Consider the following 16,770-nt stretch of genomic DNA (forward strand, 5'->3'; position numbering starts at 1 on the left):
ACTGTGATCCGGATAAAAAGAATATCTAGGTCTGCCATGGGGTCCGCCACCAGCTGTAATGGTGACTGGTGGCATTCGTTGTAATGTCGAGTGTGGTGTGGTATCAGTTATAAGGCGACTATGGAAAATACCATGACGGACGAAAGAGGAAGCAGCTCTCAGTGAGAGCTGCTTATGTACGAATGATAATATTAGCTGAATTATTAAAGTTAGTCAATTATTACATGGATCAAAAACTTGGAGGAGCTAAGCTAATCAATTTTTATTTGTTTTTAGGTAGGTAAACGTTATGGGCCGAACGTTAGGTCTGGGAAAAGTATGTTAGGCCCAATGTGGATCGAGAGAAAAAAGATGTCCAGAAGCTTTTTTTTGGACACAGCGATTGCTCCCTATTAATTGAATTAAGATATAATTTCTCTTAAAGCAAAACGAAGAAGATGGTTTCTTGTGAATCAAGATTAAGTTTTCTATTGAACTAAAAAATTGAAAGGCTAAAGCAGAGTTGGTTTGTTGGTAAACCGGAAAGATTCAACTAATTCCATTCATCGTTATGTGCAATTGACAACCTCTCTCACCCTTCCACAGCCGCAGATCTAATAACCTTAAAATTGTTATTTTGCTCTCCCTAATCTCTCACTCTCGTATACTCCATCTCCGTCGAAACCATGTACGGTAGGATATCTCTCTACTCTCTGTTGCTCGAAGTTATTTAATATCTGGATTAGATTATTTTCTTCGTCGTTGGATGAATCTGATTGTGTTTTGTTTAATTTACGTTACGTAATTGCCATCGTTTGGTGAATATTAATTAAGAGGTTATGGTGAAACACGCGTCTTCTGGGACGTTGAGGATTTCCCACCCCCTCTTGGTTATGATTATGATGTGGTTGTTCGTAATATCAAAAATGCTATCAAGAATGAGTGTTTTGATGGCGTTGTGTCCTTCTCTGCCTATGGTTCGCTGGCAACGGAGGAAGAGGACAGTTTCTTGCGGTACGCCGGAGTCTTGTTCGTGAACAAATTAAAGCTAAAGATAAACGTGCGAGACTTAATCAGATGTTAGTGGACATGGTTTTCTGGGCATACGAATGTCCTACGAGACCAGAGGAAGAAGATTATAATATAAATCTGATGGTGATTTCAAAAGGCATCCCAGAAGAAGAAGGAGTTTCCGCGTGGATCAGGGTCCTTGAAGGGTTGGATAAAATGGGTTACAATCTTTTCTTATTAGATCCTGATGACTGCGCACCAGGAAGGCTACCTCTTAGTGAGAGCTGCCAAGCAAAAGAGCTGCTTCCTCTTTCCTTCTTAATATGGCGTTGGGAGATACATATGGAAAATACCATGACGGCAAGCTCCAGCCTTAGACGTTCCACATTTGTAGCAAAACATATGTCCACATCTACAATGAATATGCAATGATAAAAACATATGAATATGACCAAATATATATATATATATTTTTTAAGTAAATAAATAAAAATAAAATTTTGACAAAATATGAAAGTTATTAATAGAGATGATGATACCTGCAGGTTACTTTGATGCACCCTTCTAAAAGTTCAATCATGTGTTTGCACTTTTCACATTGACGCCACAATTTCTTATTCGCTAAAGCTTTGAGCATATCATCAGCTGTACGATTTGGACCCAATTTCTTGTAATCGTCGCACGACAAGTCACTATGCCACGGAACTTTACATTTAATGCAAAGGAGTTGACCGCATTCGAAGCATCGTCTTCTAACTCTAGCTTCTTTTGTAAATTTAGAGAAGTATATCCAAACTCCAGCTTCTTTAATCGACATTAAAGCCGAGCACCTCGGGTTTGGGCAATAAATTCTCTGTGTTATAGGAATCGTGTCCTCTTTGATCCTTCGTTGCCACATCTTTCTTAGCTTAGGTGTCAAAAGATCGACACAGCTTCCAAAAGTCAACTTAGACTTGCAGCGATAGTGAGGACATCTAATCACACTTCCCTCAAGTCGTAGCCTCACCTCTATATGTTTCTTCATACACACGTAACAGAATCGATGACGACACTTATTAATACAAAACATCTGATTAGCTTTGATATCATCATCTAAACAGATATTGCAAGTCGTTTTGCGAGTAGCCTTGGCTTGGTAAGGAGGATTCTTCACAAACCTGCTGAGTTCAGAAACTATAGCTTCCTTTGCTTGTTTATAAGAATGTGTGATACTATTTCCGGGAACAGAAATCGGAAAGAAGGACACAAATCGTTTTCTTATAGGTTGCATATTTATTCGTAAAGATCAGAATCAGCAAGCAAAAGTGAACTAAGAAAACCAGAGCATGTTCTACCAAAAAAGAAGAAAACCGGAGCATGCGAGAGTCTCTTTGAAATAGAAATCGAAACAACTAAAGAAATAAGAGAGGGTCGTCTATTTGTGTTAAAAAGGAGCCTAAAGGAAACAACCATAAACAAAAACGCAATCTACTGTATAATTACAATTTTGGAACTATCCTTTTTTGTAAATTTAAAATTTTCCAAATTTTCTTTTGGAACAACCTTTTTGTAAATTACAATTTTCCAAATTTTCTATTTGTTTATACCACTTTTTGGAACAATCGTTTGTAAATTACAATTTTCCAAAATTTCTTATAGCACTTTTTGATGGTAGGTCGAATATAATGGGCAAAATTACATCTTATTTACAATAAAGGAGATTAGTGGTGAAAAGGCAAACTTATAATGGTAACAATTATTGGGGTGGACAAAATATATAGTTTTTATTTTGGAAAATAATTATTTCATCTTCCAAAAACCGGAGTAGTTGATATATTACCAATTTAATTTCAAAGCTCATGAATTAAATTAATGTAATATGAGTTGGAAAAGAGAAAGAGAATAAAATGAAAACAGCATAAAAATCATGAAAAATGAGAAATAGGAAAAATAAAAATATGATTGGTTTGTGTTTTGTTGTTTTTTCTCTAGTTAAAAAATCAGGGGACTAATGAAGTGGTAAAATCATTAATAGGAAGAGGAAAGTGGTATTTGGAGACTAATTTTCTTGTAGTTGTATAGGTTTGAATAAGAAGATAGTTTTTGTTTGTCAACATTTGGGTCACAACAGTCGGTCCATTAGCTAAATCCCTACATTTATAAGGAGCAGGACACAATTCATAGTGTGATGGTTATATAACTACATTCGTACGAAGATAGTTATATAACTCAAAATATATGTGTTATCATAAAGGCTTAACCTTTATTTTGATTATTTTCTCAACAAACACATTAAGGCAGCTATATGATGTCCCTTTACTTTCATTTTGGCATTGTACATACCACTAAAAATTATCTCAAAAATATATGTAGAATGATAAATATAACACATAGTTATATATGATGATGAATATATGTTGATTATTTTCTCCACCAACACATTAAGGCAGCTCTATGATGACCCTTTACTTTCATTTTGGCATTGTACATACCACTAAAAATTATCTCAAATATATATATAGAATGATAAATATATCAAATAGTTATAAATGATGATGAATATATGTTTTAGTAGTAGAAGGTATTTTTTATATTAGTATTATAAAAATGATAAAGTGAAGTTTGTCAAAACAATGGCAAAGGAGGTGGTCTTTGCACATAAGGTTACTCAGGAAGGGAATCAGTTGAGTGACCCGGTTGAGAGGATGATCTGTTGGAAGCCACCAAGGGATGGGTGGGTGAAGTTGAATACTGATGGGGCGTCACACGGAAATCCGGGGTCTCACTACAGCTGGGAGAGTACTACGTGACATGATGAGGCAATGGTGCGGAGGGTTCGCTTTGAACATCGATATCTACCATGCCCCTTTAGCGGAGTTATGGAGAGTGTACTAAGGCTTACACATTGCTTAGGAACAACGCGTAACAAGACTTGAGCTGGAGATTGACTTGAAGTTAGTTGTTGGATTCTTAACCACAGGGATTGCTGATTCGCACCCCCTGTTGTTCCTGGTACGTCTGTGTCATGACTTACTTTCAAGGGACTTGATAGTCCGCATATCTCACATCTTAGGTTTTCATTGGTTTGCAATGTCTCTAGCCTCTGTGGAACCGCTTGTTCAGGATGATGTTACCGGAACTGCGGTTCCGCGTCAAGCCCCTTTGTAATTTTTTTTTCTCTCTTTTGTCATGAATAAATAGCAAGGAGGTACCTAGTCCTCTACCAAAAAAAAAAATTAGAAGAAAAAAAAAAGATTTTAAAAAATATAGAGTTCAAAAGACATGAACATTTAAACATATACAACTTTCATAAAAGACATAACTTTTGTAATGAAAAGTTTTGATGAAAAACGAGAACAAAATAAGGTGAAAAGATAGAATTCTGAACGACGACATCAAATTAGTAAAAGTATAATAATTTATTTTGATGTCAAAATATAATCAATTAGTTAACACAAAAGAATAATTATTTTAAGTCCTAATTTGTAGAATAAGATTTAGAAGAAAAAAATTTATGTTCCCGGTTAATTAACAAAACGTTCATACATGTTTATTTGTTGTCACCTCGATCATAAGAAAGCGAGGTAAACAATGGAAGCTATCATAAGTGTAAAACAGATGAGACAAAAACACATTGCTGGCGCTGGTGGCATTTCTGGCGCAGGTGGCGGCGGTGATGGCTGCTGTGGAGGCCGTGGAGGCCTTGGAGGAAGACCATGACCATGTTGGCAACCTCCAGCCTGGATTCCACATCGGTAGCAAAAGTGTTGAGAATTGAGTTCTTGATTAAATCTGCAACAAAGAGAAATCAGTCAGTCGAAGAACAAAGAAGAAGAAGCAAAGCAGCAAAGCTCCCGTAAAGAAGAAAACGTTGTCGGAGAAGAGACGACGTGAAGAGAGGAGTCAAGGGAGGAGAAGAAAGTCAACAAACCATTTGGGTTTGTGTTTTGTGAATTGGGCCATCGGTGATGATAAGGCCCATATGAATAAGTGTTTAGTTAAGGTCCAACAAGAAGAGTTGTGATAACTAAAGTAAACCTAGTCATAGTTAGAGTATAAGTGAGTTGTTAAGAGTTGTTGAATGTGTAAGAGTGAATCAAGGAACTAGAGTTCCAATAAGTAGAGTGGCTACTAGTGTGGCTTGTGTAAGAGAGTAGAAGTATGGCCTAAGGTATGGGCATAAGTGTGTGTGTGGCAAGTGGAGAGAAACTACTATATGAATGTGTGCTTGTGTTGTAAGGAAGATATCCAGATCCCAAAATAAAATGTAATCTCTTTGTGTTGTCTCTCTAAGTTCTCAAACACTTTCTTGTTATTCAATGAACAAAACAGAGTGTTCAAAAACAGAGATAGAGAGATGAGAGAAACTGATCTTACAAGTGAGAGTAAGATCCTGAAATGTTAACAAAAAGCTATGCCCACATCTATAAAGAAAATACAATCCTAAATCAGCTTAAAACATTAGAACCAACTTCAAAAGAAAAATGTAATTAAATAGAGATGATACCTGCATTTTACTCGTACGCATCCTTCTTTAATTTCAATCATTTGTTGACACTTTGGGCATTGACGCCACAGTTTCTGATCTGCCAGAGTTTTGATCTTTCTATCGTTTTCTGTAGGATATGGATGCAACCTCTTGTAAACGTCGCAGGACATGTTACTATGCCATGAAACTTTGCAGTTAATGCAAAAAATTTCACCGCATTTGAAGCACAATCTCCTAACTTCAGCTCCTCCGGTCGATTTCGAGAGCTCAGTTTCCGATTAAAGCCGAGCACCTCGGGTTTGGGCAGTAAATTCTCTCTGATACAGGAATAGCGTCCTCTTTGATCCTTTGTTGCCACATCTTTCTTAGTTTAGGTGTCAAAATATTTTCACATCCTTTAAAAGTCAACTTAGACTTGCACCGGAAATAAGGACATCTAACCACACTTCCCTCGACCAGCCTAACCTCTATATGTCGTTTCATACACTCGCAACACAATCGATGACGACATTTATCGACACAAAACATCTCATCAGCGTTAATAGCATCATCTAAACAGATATTGCAAGTTTTTTTTAGTGTAACCTTGGCTTGGTGAGGAGGATCCATAGGCATAGGTATGCTGAATTCAGAAGCTATTGTTTCCCTTGCTAGTTTATAAGCATAACTGATACTAGTTCCCTCCACGAAAATCGGAAAGCTCGATATAAATGCTAATCTGATACGTTGTACATCCATCATTAGCAAGGCAGTTTTGTTATTCTCTGGTATGTATCTTCCCATGACCTACACTCAAAAGGCAAACAAATTAACCCAATCAATGATATTCATATTTTTACTATTTGGTAGACTAGTAAAACAACCAATACTATAATGACATAATTAAACCTCAAAAAAAAACAATGGTCGTTAAAAGAAAACTTACAAATTCGTAAACTGGATAATAATCACAGTAGATTGAGATATGAGTGATCCCCATACTGGCAGCTTCGGTTAGTCCTCTCATCAATGCGATAACCTCAGCCTCCAACACTGTTATTGTGGAGTCATGATGGATTGGTCCTTTCATCTGAAACAAGATATCATCTTTGTTCCCAAATATTGCAACTCCAAATCCGGCCAACGAGTTCTCCTCACTTACCAAACCTTTAAAGTAAAGGGTACATAACTGATCAGGAACGTCGTCGGGGTAATTTTCAGGTGAGGGTCTTGCGGTGCCATCAATACTAGGGTGCTCCGTATGCATCTTTCTTTGTTACACGGTGTTGAGGCGATCGGATTCTAAAGTCTTATAAACGCTTTATGCCAATAAACAATAATCCAAAACGAAAAGGGATTATATCTTTGGATATATTTGTACAACGATTCTAGTTAATAATATCCCGAAAATACAGGGTGCTTAATTTTATTTTATTTTTTTATATAATTATCCGTTAATTGTAAGAGTCATACTTTTTACTAGGAAAATATGTTTGGGATTCAAAAGTTGAATTTGTAATTCATTGTTCAGTTTTCTTGTCGCTCAAGTTTCGATCTACCTTACCAAATTTCTTCTGAGTTAAACATGTATGTAATGAGAATGCCTCAGTAGTTGTTGTTTTGTGCAATATATGTTTGTTTTGTACTCTTTTTATTTTCATGGACACAATTTGGTACTCTGAGTTACTTTTAAAAATACATATGAAAAAACAAAATTCTTAAAAATATCACGTATATTAAATAAGTAGGGAGTACTATGTTAGAGATTTCAAGCAAAACCAAAGATAAGAAGATGAGCTATGAAACAACGATTACTAAGTTAATTCGTCTAACTAAACCTCCAACGCTGTTTGTCTTATGGCTATATAAGTATATTTTTTCATTATCGTCATGAACAATCTACGAAACAAATTATTTTATTCTTTTACGAGTAATGAACACAAAGAAATATTATAAAGACAATAACAACTAAGGAAAGAGTACGAAGACGATAATCCACAAGCATCCTTTCTCGATGGGGGCAACCTCCTTGCTTCCATTCGGCTCCACACGTGTAGCAAAATGAATATCCACATCTACCTCCAATTAACCATGAATATCTAACAAAGCTTGAATGATTTATAATAGAGAATATGATTAGAGAGAATTATATATACCTGCAAGTTACATGGATGCATCCTTCTGAAAGTTCGATCATATGTTGACACTTTTCACATTGACGCCACAATTCTTCATATGCTAGAACTGTTAGCTTCATATCATCTGACATACGATTGGTAGATAATCTCTTGTAATCGTTACACGACAAGTTACTATGCCACGGAACTTTGCAGTTAATGCAAAAGCGCTCCCCGCATCTGAAGCATCTCATAGATTTATCTTCAGTAAATTTAGAGAGCTCGGTTTTTGACATTAAAGCCGAGCACCTCGGGTTTGGGCAATAAAGGCTCTCCGTTAATGGAATTGATTCCTCTAAAATCCTTTGTTTCCACATCACTTTTAGTTTAGATGTCAAAAAATGGACACAACTTCTAAGAGTCAGCTTAGACTCACATTGATAATAAGGACAAGTAGGTATAGTTCCCTTGAGTAGGCTATCTTCAATGTATCGTTTCATGCATTCCACACAGAAATGATGATTGCATAAAACAACATAATACATCTGATCAGCTTTAAAAACATCATCTAAACATATACTGCAACTCTCAGGAACCACAAGTAAACTGATTTCAGAATCTATTGTTTCCATTGCAAATTAATAACAATTAGAAGATGATCCGAGAAAAAAAAAACATCTAAATAGGTTGAATAACCAATATATATATATATAAACGTGTAAATTCTGGTTATGCGTGAGGGCAATTAGTTTGAAAGTAATTGTATAACTTTTTCTCAAATTCAAAATCTTTTTTTTTGGTTGGTGCAAGTATTTAATAGACATTTGTAAATGTAAATAAATATGTATAAACTCTAAAGTAACTGTAATAAAGTATCTTATATATTGTTAATAAAACAGACCTAGATATTATGGTTATAGATATAAATTATAAATTTCTTCTTTATATAAAATAATAAACCATTTCAAATATTAAATTTTAAAAACTTATTCTAGATTATTTAAATAAAATAGCAAAAAAAATATTATTTAAATAATATGTAGATAAAGTAAATAGAGATGTTAAACTAGAAGAAATTGTAATATTTTCAAATTCATATCCAAGAATAGATACAATAATAAATCAACATAAATCATGGAAAATAAATGATCAAAAAATAAAAAATAAAAAAGGTAGAACAAACAAATAAAAGCTCTACAAATTGTTATTTTTGCCGTATGAGTGAACTTGTATCGATTATTCAAAAGTGGGCTTTCCAATGATTTGTCACGGTAATTTTACAAAAGCCACGGACCGTGTTAGTTATGTCATGAACTTAACACATCATCTGGCATGTGGCATGTGGTAAGTTTCTTTTATTTCGTAAACTAGTTAAGGTTGTGGTAGCACCTTGTTCTCCGTTGTGCATTTGATTAGTTATAACTTCATAGGTTGCTAGATCATAGTGTGAAACGTGTATGTGCTAATTGATGTAGCCGCAGATGAAATTTGTTTAATTATACACGGAGTGTTAGGGTTGTTGAGACCTATACGATTGTTGTCAACTGAACAGGGATTTTGCTTTCTGTGTGTCTCTCTCTCTCTCTGTCTCGCTCAGTTTTGGTCACTCGTGTATTTGCTTTAGACGAAATAAAAGGACACGCAAGAATTTAACGAGTTCGGATCCTTTGGAGGAATCCTAAATCTCGCCGGAGAAGATCTCCGGAAAATCCACTAAAAACTTTGCTCTACCGAGCCTTCAACCCATTACATTTTTTCTCTCTACTTCTTTGTCAGGCGCACACTCACTGCAATGGACTCCGTGGTCAGTTTTTTTAAAGAAAAGCTGAAGACACGACTTCGGGACAAACAATAAGCAAACTCTAACTTGAGTCAAGTCCGGGTGTATGTTGCCTGAATTCTTTTTTTATTTTTTTATTTTTTATTTTGTTGCCTGAATTCATTATCTTCTCCATATGCATCAACCTTGAGTGCACGAGTCTGTAACTTGCAGAGTTGAAGTATTAGGTGAGCTTTGAATGTATCCTTGAAACTCTCAGTGACTTCTGATTCTCATCTTAGCGTCATTGGATTTTCCCTTCTCCGGTAACTTCATCTCTTCATCCACCAATTCATTAAACTTTTACATACGGAGAAAACCCCATGTACGATGATGACCTAGCAATTGAAAAATCACTCCATTAAAGAAGCTTATAGGATGTTGTTCTTGATATATTTTTAAAACGTAATTAAAAAAATGTTTATGAAAGATGAGACTCGCCTTTGAAATGTTGACGGCGAATCTCCATAAATATCAAAGAAAATGCTTCCATTGCTGTTGATGTTAGGGTGAAACACCTTTGTCCTAAATCCAACCTACAATAAAACAACACAACACTAGAATAAGGAAAATATACAAAAGCAAAATGCCTAAACTTTATGGTACTTTTGAGAATTCTTCCAATATTAAATACCTTACTGGAGGGAATTGTGAATGGATCTATGCAGGACCCGTAATTGTAGCTTGCCAATGAAACATGTCTTCAGCAACTGGACCTATGATATTAATGCAACTCAATTTTTTTTATTCTTCCACTCAGCTATATATACTAAGATTCGTTATAAAGCATGCTTGTTTACTTGTAATGGAGATCAAATTATATACGTCCGATGTGTAGAGGAAAAGAACAACGCATCTATGTCTTTGGCATGTTCATCTTCAGGTAACACTTTTTTCACGTGGTTTTTTTTCTTGTCTCCGTCCTAGCGTATTTGTTCTATAGCGACTTCAAATAAAGGTTTAAGAACATAAAATAAAACAGGGCATCCTACTCTCTTTAAATAGAGATCGAACCTACTAGAAAACCCTAAGTAAAAAGGAATTTTTTCAAAAAAAAAAAAGTACAAACAAAAGATAAGTATTGGAAAAAAATACTAACGATAAAAAAATTATCAAAAAAAAAAAAAAAATACTAACCATAAAAAAGGCGAATCATGACGATTAATTGAAAAAAAAAAAGTTAAAAGGAAAACTAAGATTAACAACAACCAATAAATTAAAGCTAAAAATAATTAATCACTATCTTATTATATAAAGTATGGTTTCAAAAGTTACTAACTCACCCGATCGTGACATGTATCAATTTTAAAAGTTACTAACTTACCATATCATGACAAGTGTCAATTTTACACAAATCTAAATTTAAAAGAAAAATTTTTTACTAACTCACCAGATCGTAACACGTGTCAATTTTAAAAGTTACTAACTTACCACATCATTACAAGTGTCAACTTTACACAAATTTCTAACTGTAAAAGAAAAATCTTCTTAAAAAATCAAGAAATAAAAAAAAAATTACTAATCATAAAATCTTATTATATAAATTTGGGTTTTCAAAGTTAGCCATTAACAAGATCATGACACGTGTCAAGTATACTGATAAGATGTTGACATGTGTAAAAAATTATTAGTTTTCAAAACAACTAATTAAGATAATAGCATTAAATCTACATAAAATTTACATGTTTATTATATCTAAACAAATTTCCTAAATCAATAAGGAAAATTAACGACCTAATATATTTTTCATTGTACGCTAATTATATTATACGTGTTTTCTTAATTAGATTTTGACATGTATAAACAAAAAAAGAATTCATTAAACATGTATATTTTTATTAATCAATAAATAGGACATAACAAATCTAAAAAGAATAACGTAAGTTATGTAAAAAGAATTATTATTTTTGAAACGTAATAGGACAGCTAATTAGGAAAATAACATTATTTCTACATAAATTTACATGTTTATATCGAAAGCTTTGATCTTTAGGGTTGCAGTTTTTAGAGGTGTGTCCCTTTTGTGTTATTTCTTTATGTACTGACGATGCGAATGGGGTTTCATTCCCGCGTAGGGTTCGTGTGTAATTTGTTTCTTTTACTTTCAATAAATTAAGGAGGCTTTGCCTCCTGTTTCACACCAAAAAAAAAAGCTTTGATCTTTGATTTTTTTTTCTGATATAATTTTGCTTATCTATTGTGGGTTTTTCATCCGTGCAGGTTCTTCAATGGAAGCTATCATATGCAAATGATATGGAATCAAATTATATAAAGCCTGCTAAATTAATCGAGGATGGAGACATTGATGGAGATTCCAAAAGTGATTCTACAGTTAGTAGCGTTATAAGTTTTGAAGATTAGTCGATGGTTGATATTTCTAGTCAAAATCTAGAGTTTTCTCTTATGAATAATGTCAATGATTCTGGTACTAAAACAAAAGCTACTTGATAGAGTAATTGAGAATCGATTTTGAAATTTAAGAAGTTAGAACGGTAAACCGTTTTAAAATTGGTTTCAAACCAGATTTATGTGGATTTTTATCGGATTTGGTTCGTAAACCGTTTAAACTCAGGTATATAGAGAAATATATGAGAACTTTTGAATCGGGTAGACATAAGCTGAGAACTTACGATTCGAGAATATTTTGAGACGAGGTCATAGTTCTAAGTAATTTTGGTATAATGTGATACTTCTGAGGAAATATATGAGAACTTTTGAATCGGGTAGACATAAGTTGAGAACTTACAATTCGAGAATATTTTGAGACGAGGTCATAGTTCTAAGTAATTTTGGTACAGTGCGATACTTCTGAGGAGTAAACAGGTCATGGATCCTTTAAAATATGTCATATTTTTTTTTGTCAACCAAACATTAATTAGAAAAGTATTCCAGAATTGGTGACCCAATTCAGAGGGAAAGAGTTTACAAATGAAATAGATGAACTTAAAGATCTAGACGACCAAGCAAGACAATCCGCTCTCAAATTCGATGAATGAGGAATCTTGGACAGGGAGAAGAGAGGAAAGGCGGCCCGAAGCAGGTGGAAATCGTCAAGGATATTAGAGAAAGTCGGCCAATCTTCAGGAGATTGAATCATCGTAACTAATTCGACGCTGTCCGTCTCAAAGTGCTGACAAACAACTCCATTAGCGAGGAGGCACTCCATTGCCCAAAGTAGAGCCTCCAATTCTGCATGAAGCGGGGAAGGGCTTCGACGAAGACATCTAGCACCCAACAATAAAATCTGATCTTCGCCAACTCCACAGCACCAATCTGATCTAACATATGTCATATTTTGGATTGTTTATGAAGTTTTTATTTTGTATGTCTGAATTATTTAAGACTTATATATACCATCATGATTATAAGTTTCAAATTTTTATTTTTATTATGTTATATTACCTTTTTTTTTGAACAAATATTATGTTATATTACCTTTCTTTCAATTTCTCAATAAAATAATATATTGGGTTGGTCATAAAATCATTGTATTCGAGTAATAATTTCCGTCAGTTGTTCATCCAAAATATCTTTGGAGTAAAAAAATTATGTCACAAAACAATTTTAGTAATTATAAGAACTATAATTATGCCAAAATGAAAGTAAAATAACATAAAATTAGTTTCATTTGTTTAAAAGACATTTTAGGTGGTGATAAAAAACATACTTCAACAATAAAATAATTTTGAGTGTAAGAGCATATTTTTAATGATAAAACATACAATAAAATTGTATGTGGTTATTAATTGTATGTTGTTTTGATGAATTCTTTGCATGTAAAATATTTTGTAATAAGTTGTGAAATGTTCTTGAAAATTTACAATAATAATATTTGTAATGATGAGTATTTGGTAAAAGTTTTGGTGGAGTATAATTTAGCTTTAGATTATTTTAATAATTGTTATAATATATTAAAAATATAAAAATATAAATAAGTGTATGAAGGTAAATACAAATATGACTTTTTCTCTAACTAAAATTATTATTATATTTATTTCAGGAAATATTTTTTTTATATTTTAAAAAAATTATTTAGGGTTTAAGATTTTTCTTTTTTTGACAATTTTAAAACCCGCACATCGTGCGAACCCTTATCTAGTAATAATAATATATTACAATCTTAATAAGTGCTTAATATATTTTCGTAAGTTTATTTTTTTTAAAATAATAACAATTGTAATATTTTAAAATTGTGTTCTAAGTTTCGTACGTAACCCATATTTGTTTAGTTCACTTTTCACAAAGAAAAAGATTTCAGTTTGGTAAGTATGAGTTTTACTCTTCACGGAAAGTGATTTTAACGTATACATATGTTTCACGGCTAAGTGTTTAGCTGTCTTAACGTATAAACATGTTATAGCTCGCTGAGACGAATTGCTTAGTTCTATTCAATTAAAAAAAAAAAAAATCAAAAAAAAATCAGCTTATATGAAATCTAATTTTTGTGTTATTGTCACGGATAAAACAGGTTATAAATTTCTGAAGCAAAGTGTGTATCTTTAGCGACGGTCGGAAGAACAAAGATGTGATGCATAACTGATTTTGCCTTAAAAAGGACATTTTGTAGTATCATGCTGAGAAAGTTTCTATGATTCTCTTTGGATTTTTTTTTTCTTGTTAAGAAAACATCATTTATCATCTTTGGTTGCTCGAGTTACCCGATACACATTTAATCGTGAAGTAGTATATGCAGGGTCGAATCTATAAGGACCAATGGTATACTAAAGATTTATAAGACTTATAAATAGCTAACTAACGCTGTCGAATGTTTGTTGGTTTTCAGGAATATAAATAAAAAATAAAAATAGTTTAACTTATAAGATTAAAACATTGGGTCATAGGATATTTCAGAAATCAATGATCAATGAGAAAAAGAAATATGAAATTCCATAATTAATAACTGTTCTAGAACATGAACACAATAATAAACTAACCCTCTTTCAATACATTAATCAATAAAGTTGACTACTAGTTTGCTAAAATTTCATTTGCAACCTCCTAGCCAAATTTGCATTAGCAAACAAGCTCATTAAGTTTATAATGTGTTCTAACATCAACTTTCGCAGGCTAGACATATATTACTCAATTCACTTTCGTTCAGACATTCTATCCAACAATTTTGAAGGTGTTCTCTTACAAGACAGCTTCTCGAAGCTCTGCTTTCTTTGTCACCCTCGCCGGTGGAATCCCGCAAGCTAATGCAAACTACAGTATGTTCGGGAACATCTCATCCTCTGTTGTCGGGTTACAAAGATATGTATGAGCTCGGTTAGCTTTGTAGAACCGATCCTCCCATTGCATAACCATGCCAAGATGTTGGTTGTTTAGTTTTAGCGAACTCCTTTTGGTTTAAACTCTTGATCTTTTCTTCATGTATTTTGATATGACTCCATACGTCTTCTCTGTCCGTTTCATCAAAGCTTCGATGTGTGATCCAGAAGTGAGTATAATTTTGCTTGAAGTTTCAGATTTCTTTTAACACAATGTAATTTGGTGGAAAGTGACTAACTTTGGTTTTGATGGTTGTATTATGTAGATGCATTGCAAGGTTCTTAAGGGGATTCTCACAAAAATAAATTAAGAAAACATTAAAAAGTAGGAAAGAGATACGAGAATCGAATCTCAAGTGAGAATTTTTGAGAATCCTTTAGAAACTCTTTTGTTCACATGTATGTTATATAATTGGTTCTAGTTTTTGTTTTTATTTAAAATTTCAATAAATAATTTACATAAATTAAAATTATTTAGATACTATTTTTTTAGAGACTTGGTGGTGAATCTTATGTGCACTGCATATCTTCTTATAATTAAAAAAGGAGTACGTTTAGCAAAATTTTCGAAATGTTGGCAGCAATTACCAAAAGAGAAAACATTTATTGAAATTGAAAGGGGCAATTTGGTGATAAAAGAAATTAAATCCAATTATCCGACCCAATAAGCATAAGGTCCGCCTGTTTATCCGTTTGGCAAGTGGAGCTCCGAGATCCTGTAAAAAAAAAAGAATCGATTTAAGAAATAAAACTATTATTTGACCTAAACAACTTTTTTCTCCTTTCGATGGCCGTCTTCCCATATCCCTTTTCATATGTTTATTTTTTTCTTTCTACTTCATCTCTCGAGAATCTCTCCCTCTTACATGTTCTGACGAGTTTGTGGCGGTGATTGTGTGCATATTCCACCGGATGTAAAAGAAGATAGCGGGTGAGAGAAGATCATGGATAAGCTTCCTTCTCGGTTTGTACTAAAATTTATGTCTATGACAACCCGTCCTGTGGACTCCACTAGCTCCTCGCTAGCTGCCCCAACGGACTGTCTGTGGACCCTGCTAGCTCCCCGCTAGCCGTCCCAACGGACTCTAAGCTGGTCCTGCAGGGCATCAATTCTAACCCATTACTGTGGACCGTCCGGATGTTACCACATACTTTAAAAAAATATATATTTAAATTATATAAAAATAGTTATGTATCTATATTAAATATTTATTTTTATTTAATATTTGAAGACCGCGGGCCGACCCGCCAACCCGCGGATATAACCCGCTAAAACCCGCAATCCATTTGGGCTAGGCCTGCAAGGCCCGATTTTTAACGGGCTTAATATTTAGTGTTCATACCCGCCCCGCTGAAGTACTATTTGAGGTAGGCCCATGGGTATAGAGCCCGCTTAACACCTCTAGTTTGTAGATTAGAAGGTAAAAATCAAATTAACCTGATTTTTGTAAGTTTTCTGGTTCAAACTAATTGATACGATTTGATTATTCATGTAGAATCCATTTTATAAAGATTATGTTTTGAGAGGGATAAAGGTAGTATAGTTATACACTACTTTTTTTTTTTTTTTTGTAGTTCGTCTTTTGTGCTTATTTCAAGTTCTTGGCAGAGATTCAGGAAGCATTTGGGCTTTTCGTGATGCCAAACCAGGTCTCATTTGGTAATTTTTTTGTTTCTTTTAATTGAAACTGTTAACTAAACTCTTTGTTTATTTGGTCCCTTATTGTCTCTTCGTTTGGAAACAGAAACCTTGTGATTGACATGAACATCTGGACGGACTTTCAGATGATGTTGGAACTGGATTTACATGGCCAGCCATCTTCTTCAGTACACATTGTGGATCGAGCAACTGATTCGGTCGGCTATGATGAAACAGAAATGACGGGTGTTCTAAAGTAATCATAGCTGACCAGAAATGTTTCTTCTTTGATATTCTGTTTAACTACTTCTTCTTCTTCATTTTGTTGTTCAGTTTGGATCATTGGGTGTATATCTGTTGACGGCTTGATGCATTTTAATATAGACAGAATATTGAGTTTGATTGTTTTAGTATGATTGTTCATGTTTGAGTGTGAAAGTATTTGCAGGATTTTGTTTGAGTGTTAATCATAATCCATTGTAGCTTCT

General features: G+C 33.6%; 3 protein-coding genes and 2 long non-coding RNA genes across 5 annotated transcripts; 1 reads left to right on the forward strand and 4 right to left on the reverse strand.

Moving 5' to 3' along the window:
* Positions 1 to 1,308: 1,308 nt before the first annotated feature.
* LOC104783802 (E3 ubiquitin-protein ligase RSL1-like) lies at positions 1,309 to 6,704 on the reverse strand. Its single transcript, XM_019244112.1, has 5 exons — positions 6,384 to 6,704; positions 6,133 to 6,244; positions 5,924 to 6,048; positions 1,530 to 1,996; positions 1,309 to 1,402 (listed from the first exon to the last, which is right to left on the reverse strand). The coding sequence occupies exons 1-5, from the start codon at positions 6,702 to 6,704 to the stop codon at positions 1,309 to 1,311; spliced, it is 1,119 nt and encodes a 372-aa protein (XP_019099657.1).
* A 544-nt stretch (positions 6,705 to 7,248) lies between these two features.
* LOC104783803 (E3 ubiquitin-protein ligase RSL1-like) lies at positions 7,249 to 8,213 on the reverse strand. The gene is made up of 2 exons (XM_019244407.2): positions 7,594 to 8,213; positions 7,249 to 7,512 (listed from the first exon to the last, which is right to left on the reverse strand). Exons 1-2 carry the CDS (start codon positions 8,184 to 8,186, stop codon positions 7,362 to 7,364), a joined length of 744 nt encoding a protein of 247 aa, XP_019099952.2. The 5' UTR covers positions 8,187 to 8,213; the 3' UTR covers positions 7,249 to 7,361.
* A 551-nt stretch (positions 8,214 to 8,764) lies between these two features.
* Positions 8,765 to 10,028, forward strand: LOC147945883 (uncharacterized). Its single transcript, XR_015596154.1, has 3 exons — positions 8,765 to 8,898; positions 9,331 to 9,438; positions 9,548 to 10,028. It is a non-coding gene; the product is annotated as an uncharacterized LOC147945883 (long non-coding RNA).
* Positions 9,771 to 10,311, reverse strand: LOC147945884 (uncharacterized). Its single transcript, XR_015596155.1, has 3 exons — positions 10,174 to 10,311; positions 10,008 to 10,089; positions 9,771 to 9,909 (listed from the first exon to the last, which is right to left on the reverse strand). It is a non-coding gene; the product is annotated as an uncharacterized LOC147945884 (long non-coding RNA).
* A 1,937-nt stretch (positions 10,312 to 12,248) lies between these two features.
* LOC147945885 (uncharacterized) lies at positions 12,249 to 12,665 on the reverse strand. The gene has a single exon (XM_087509398.1). The coding sequence runs from the start codon at positions 12,663 to 12,665 to the stop codon at positions 12,249 to 12,251; it is 417 nt and encodes a 138-aa protein (XP_087365524.1).
* Between the last annotated feature and the right edge of the window lie 4,105 nt (positions 12,666 to 16,770).

This window comes from Camelina sativa, chromosome 4, assembly GCF_030686135.1.
Source record: "Camelina sativa cultivar CO46 ecotype springtype chromosome 4, ASM3068613v1".
NCBI lineage: Eukaryota > Viridiplantae > Streptophyta > Magnoliopsida > Brassicales > Brassicaceae > Camelina > Camelina sativa.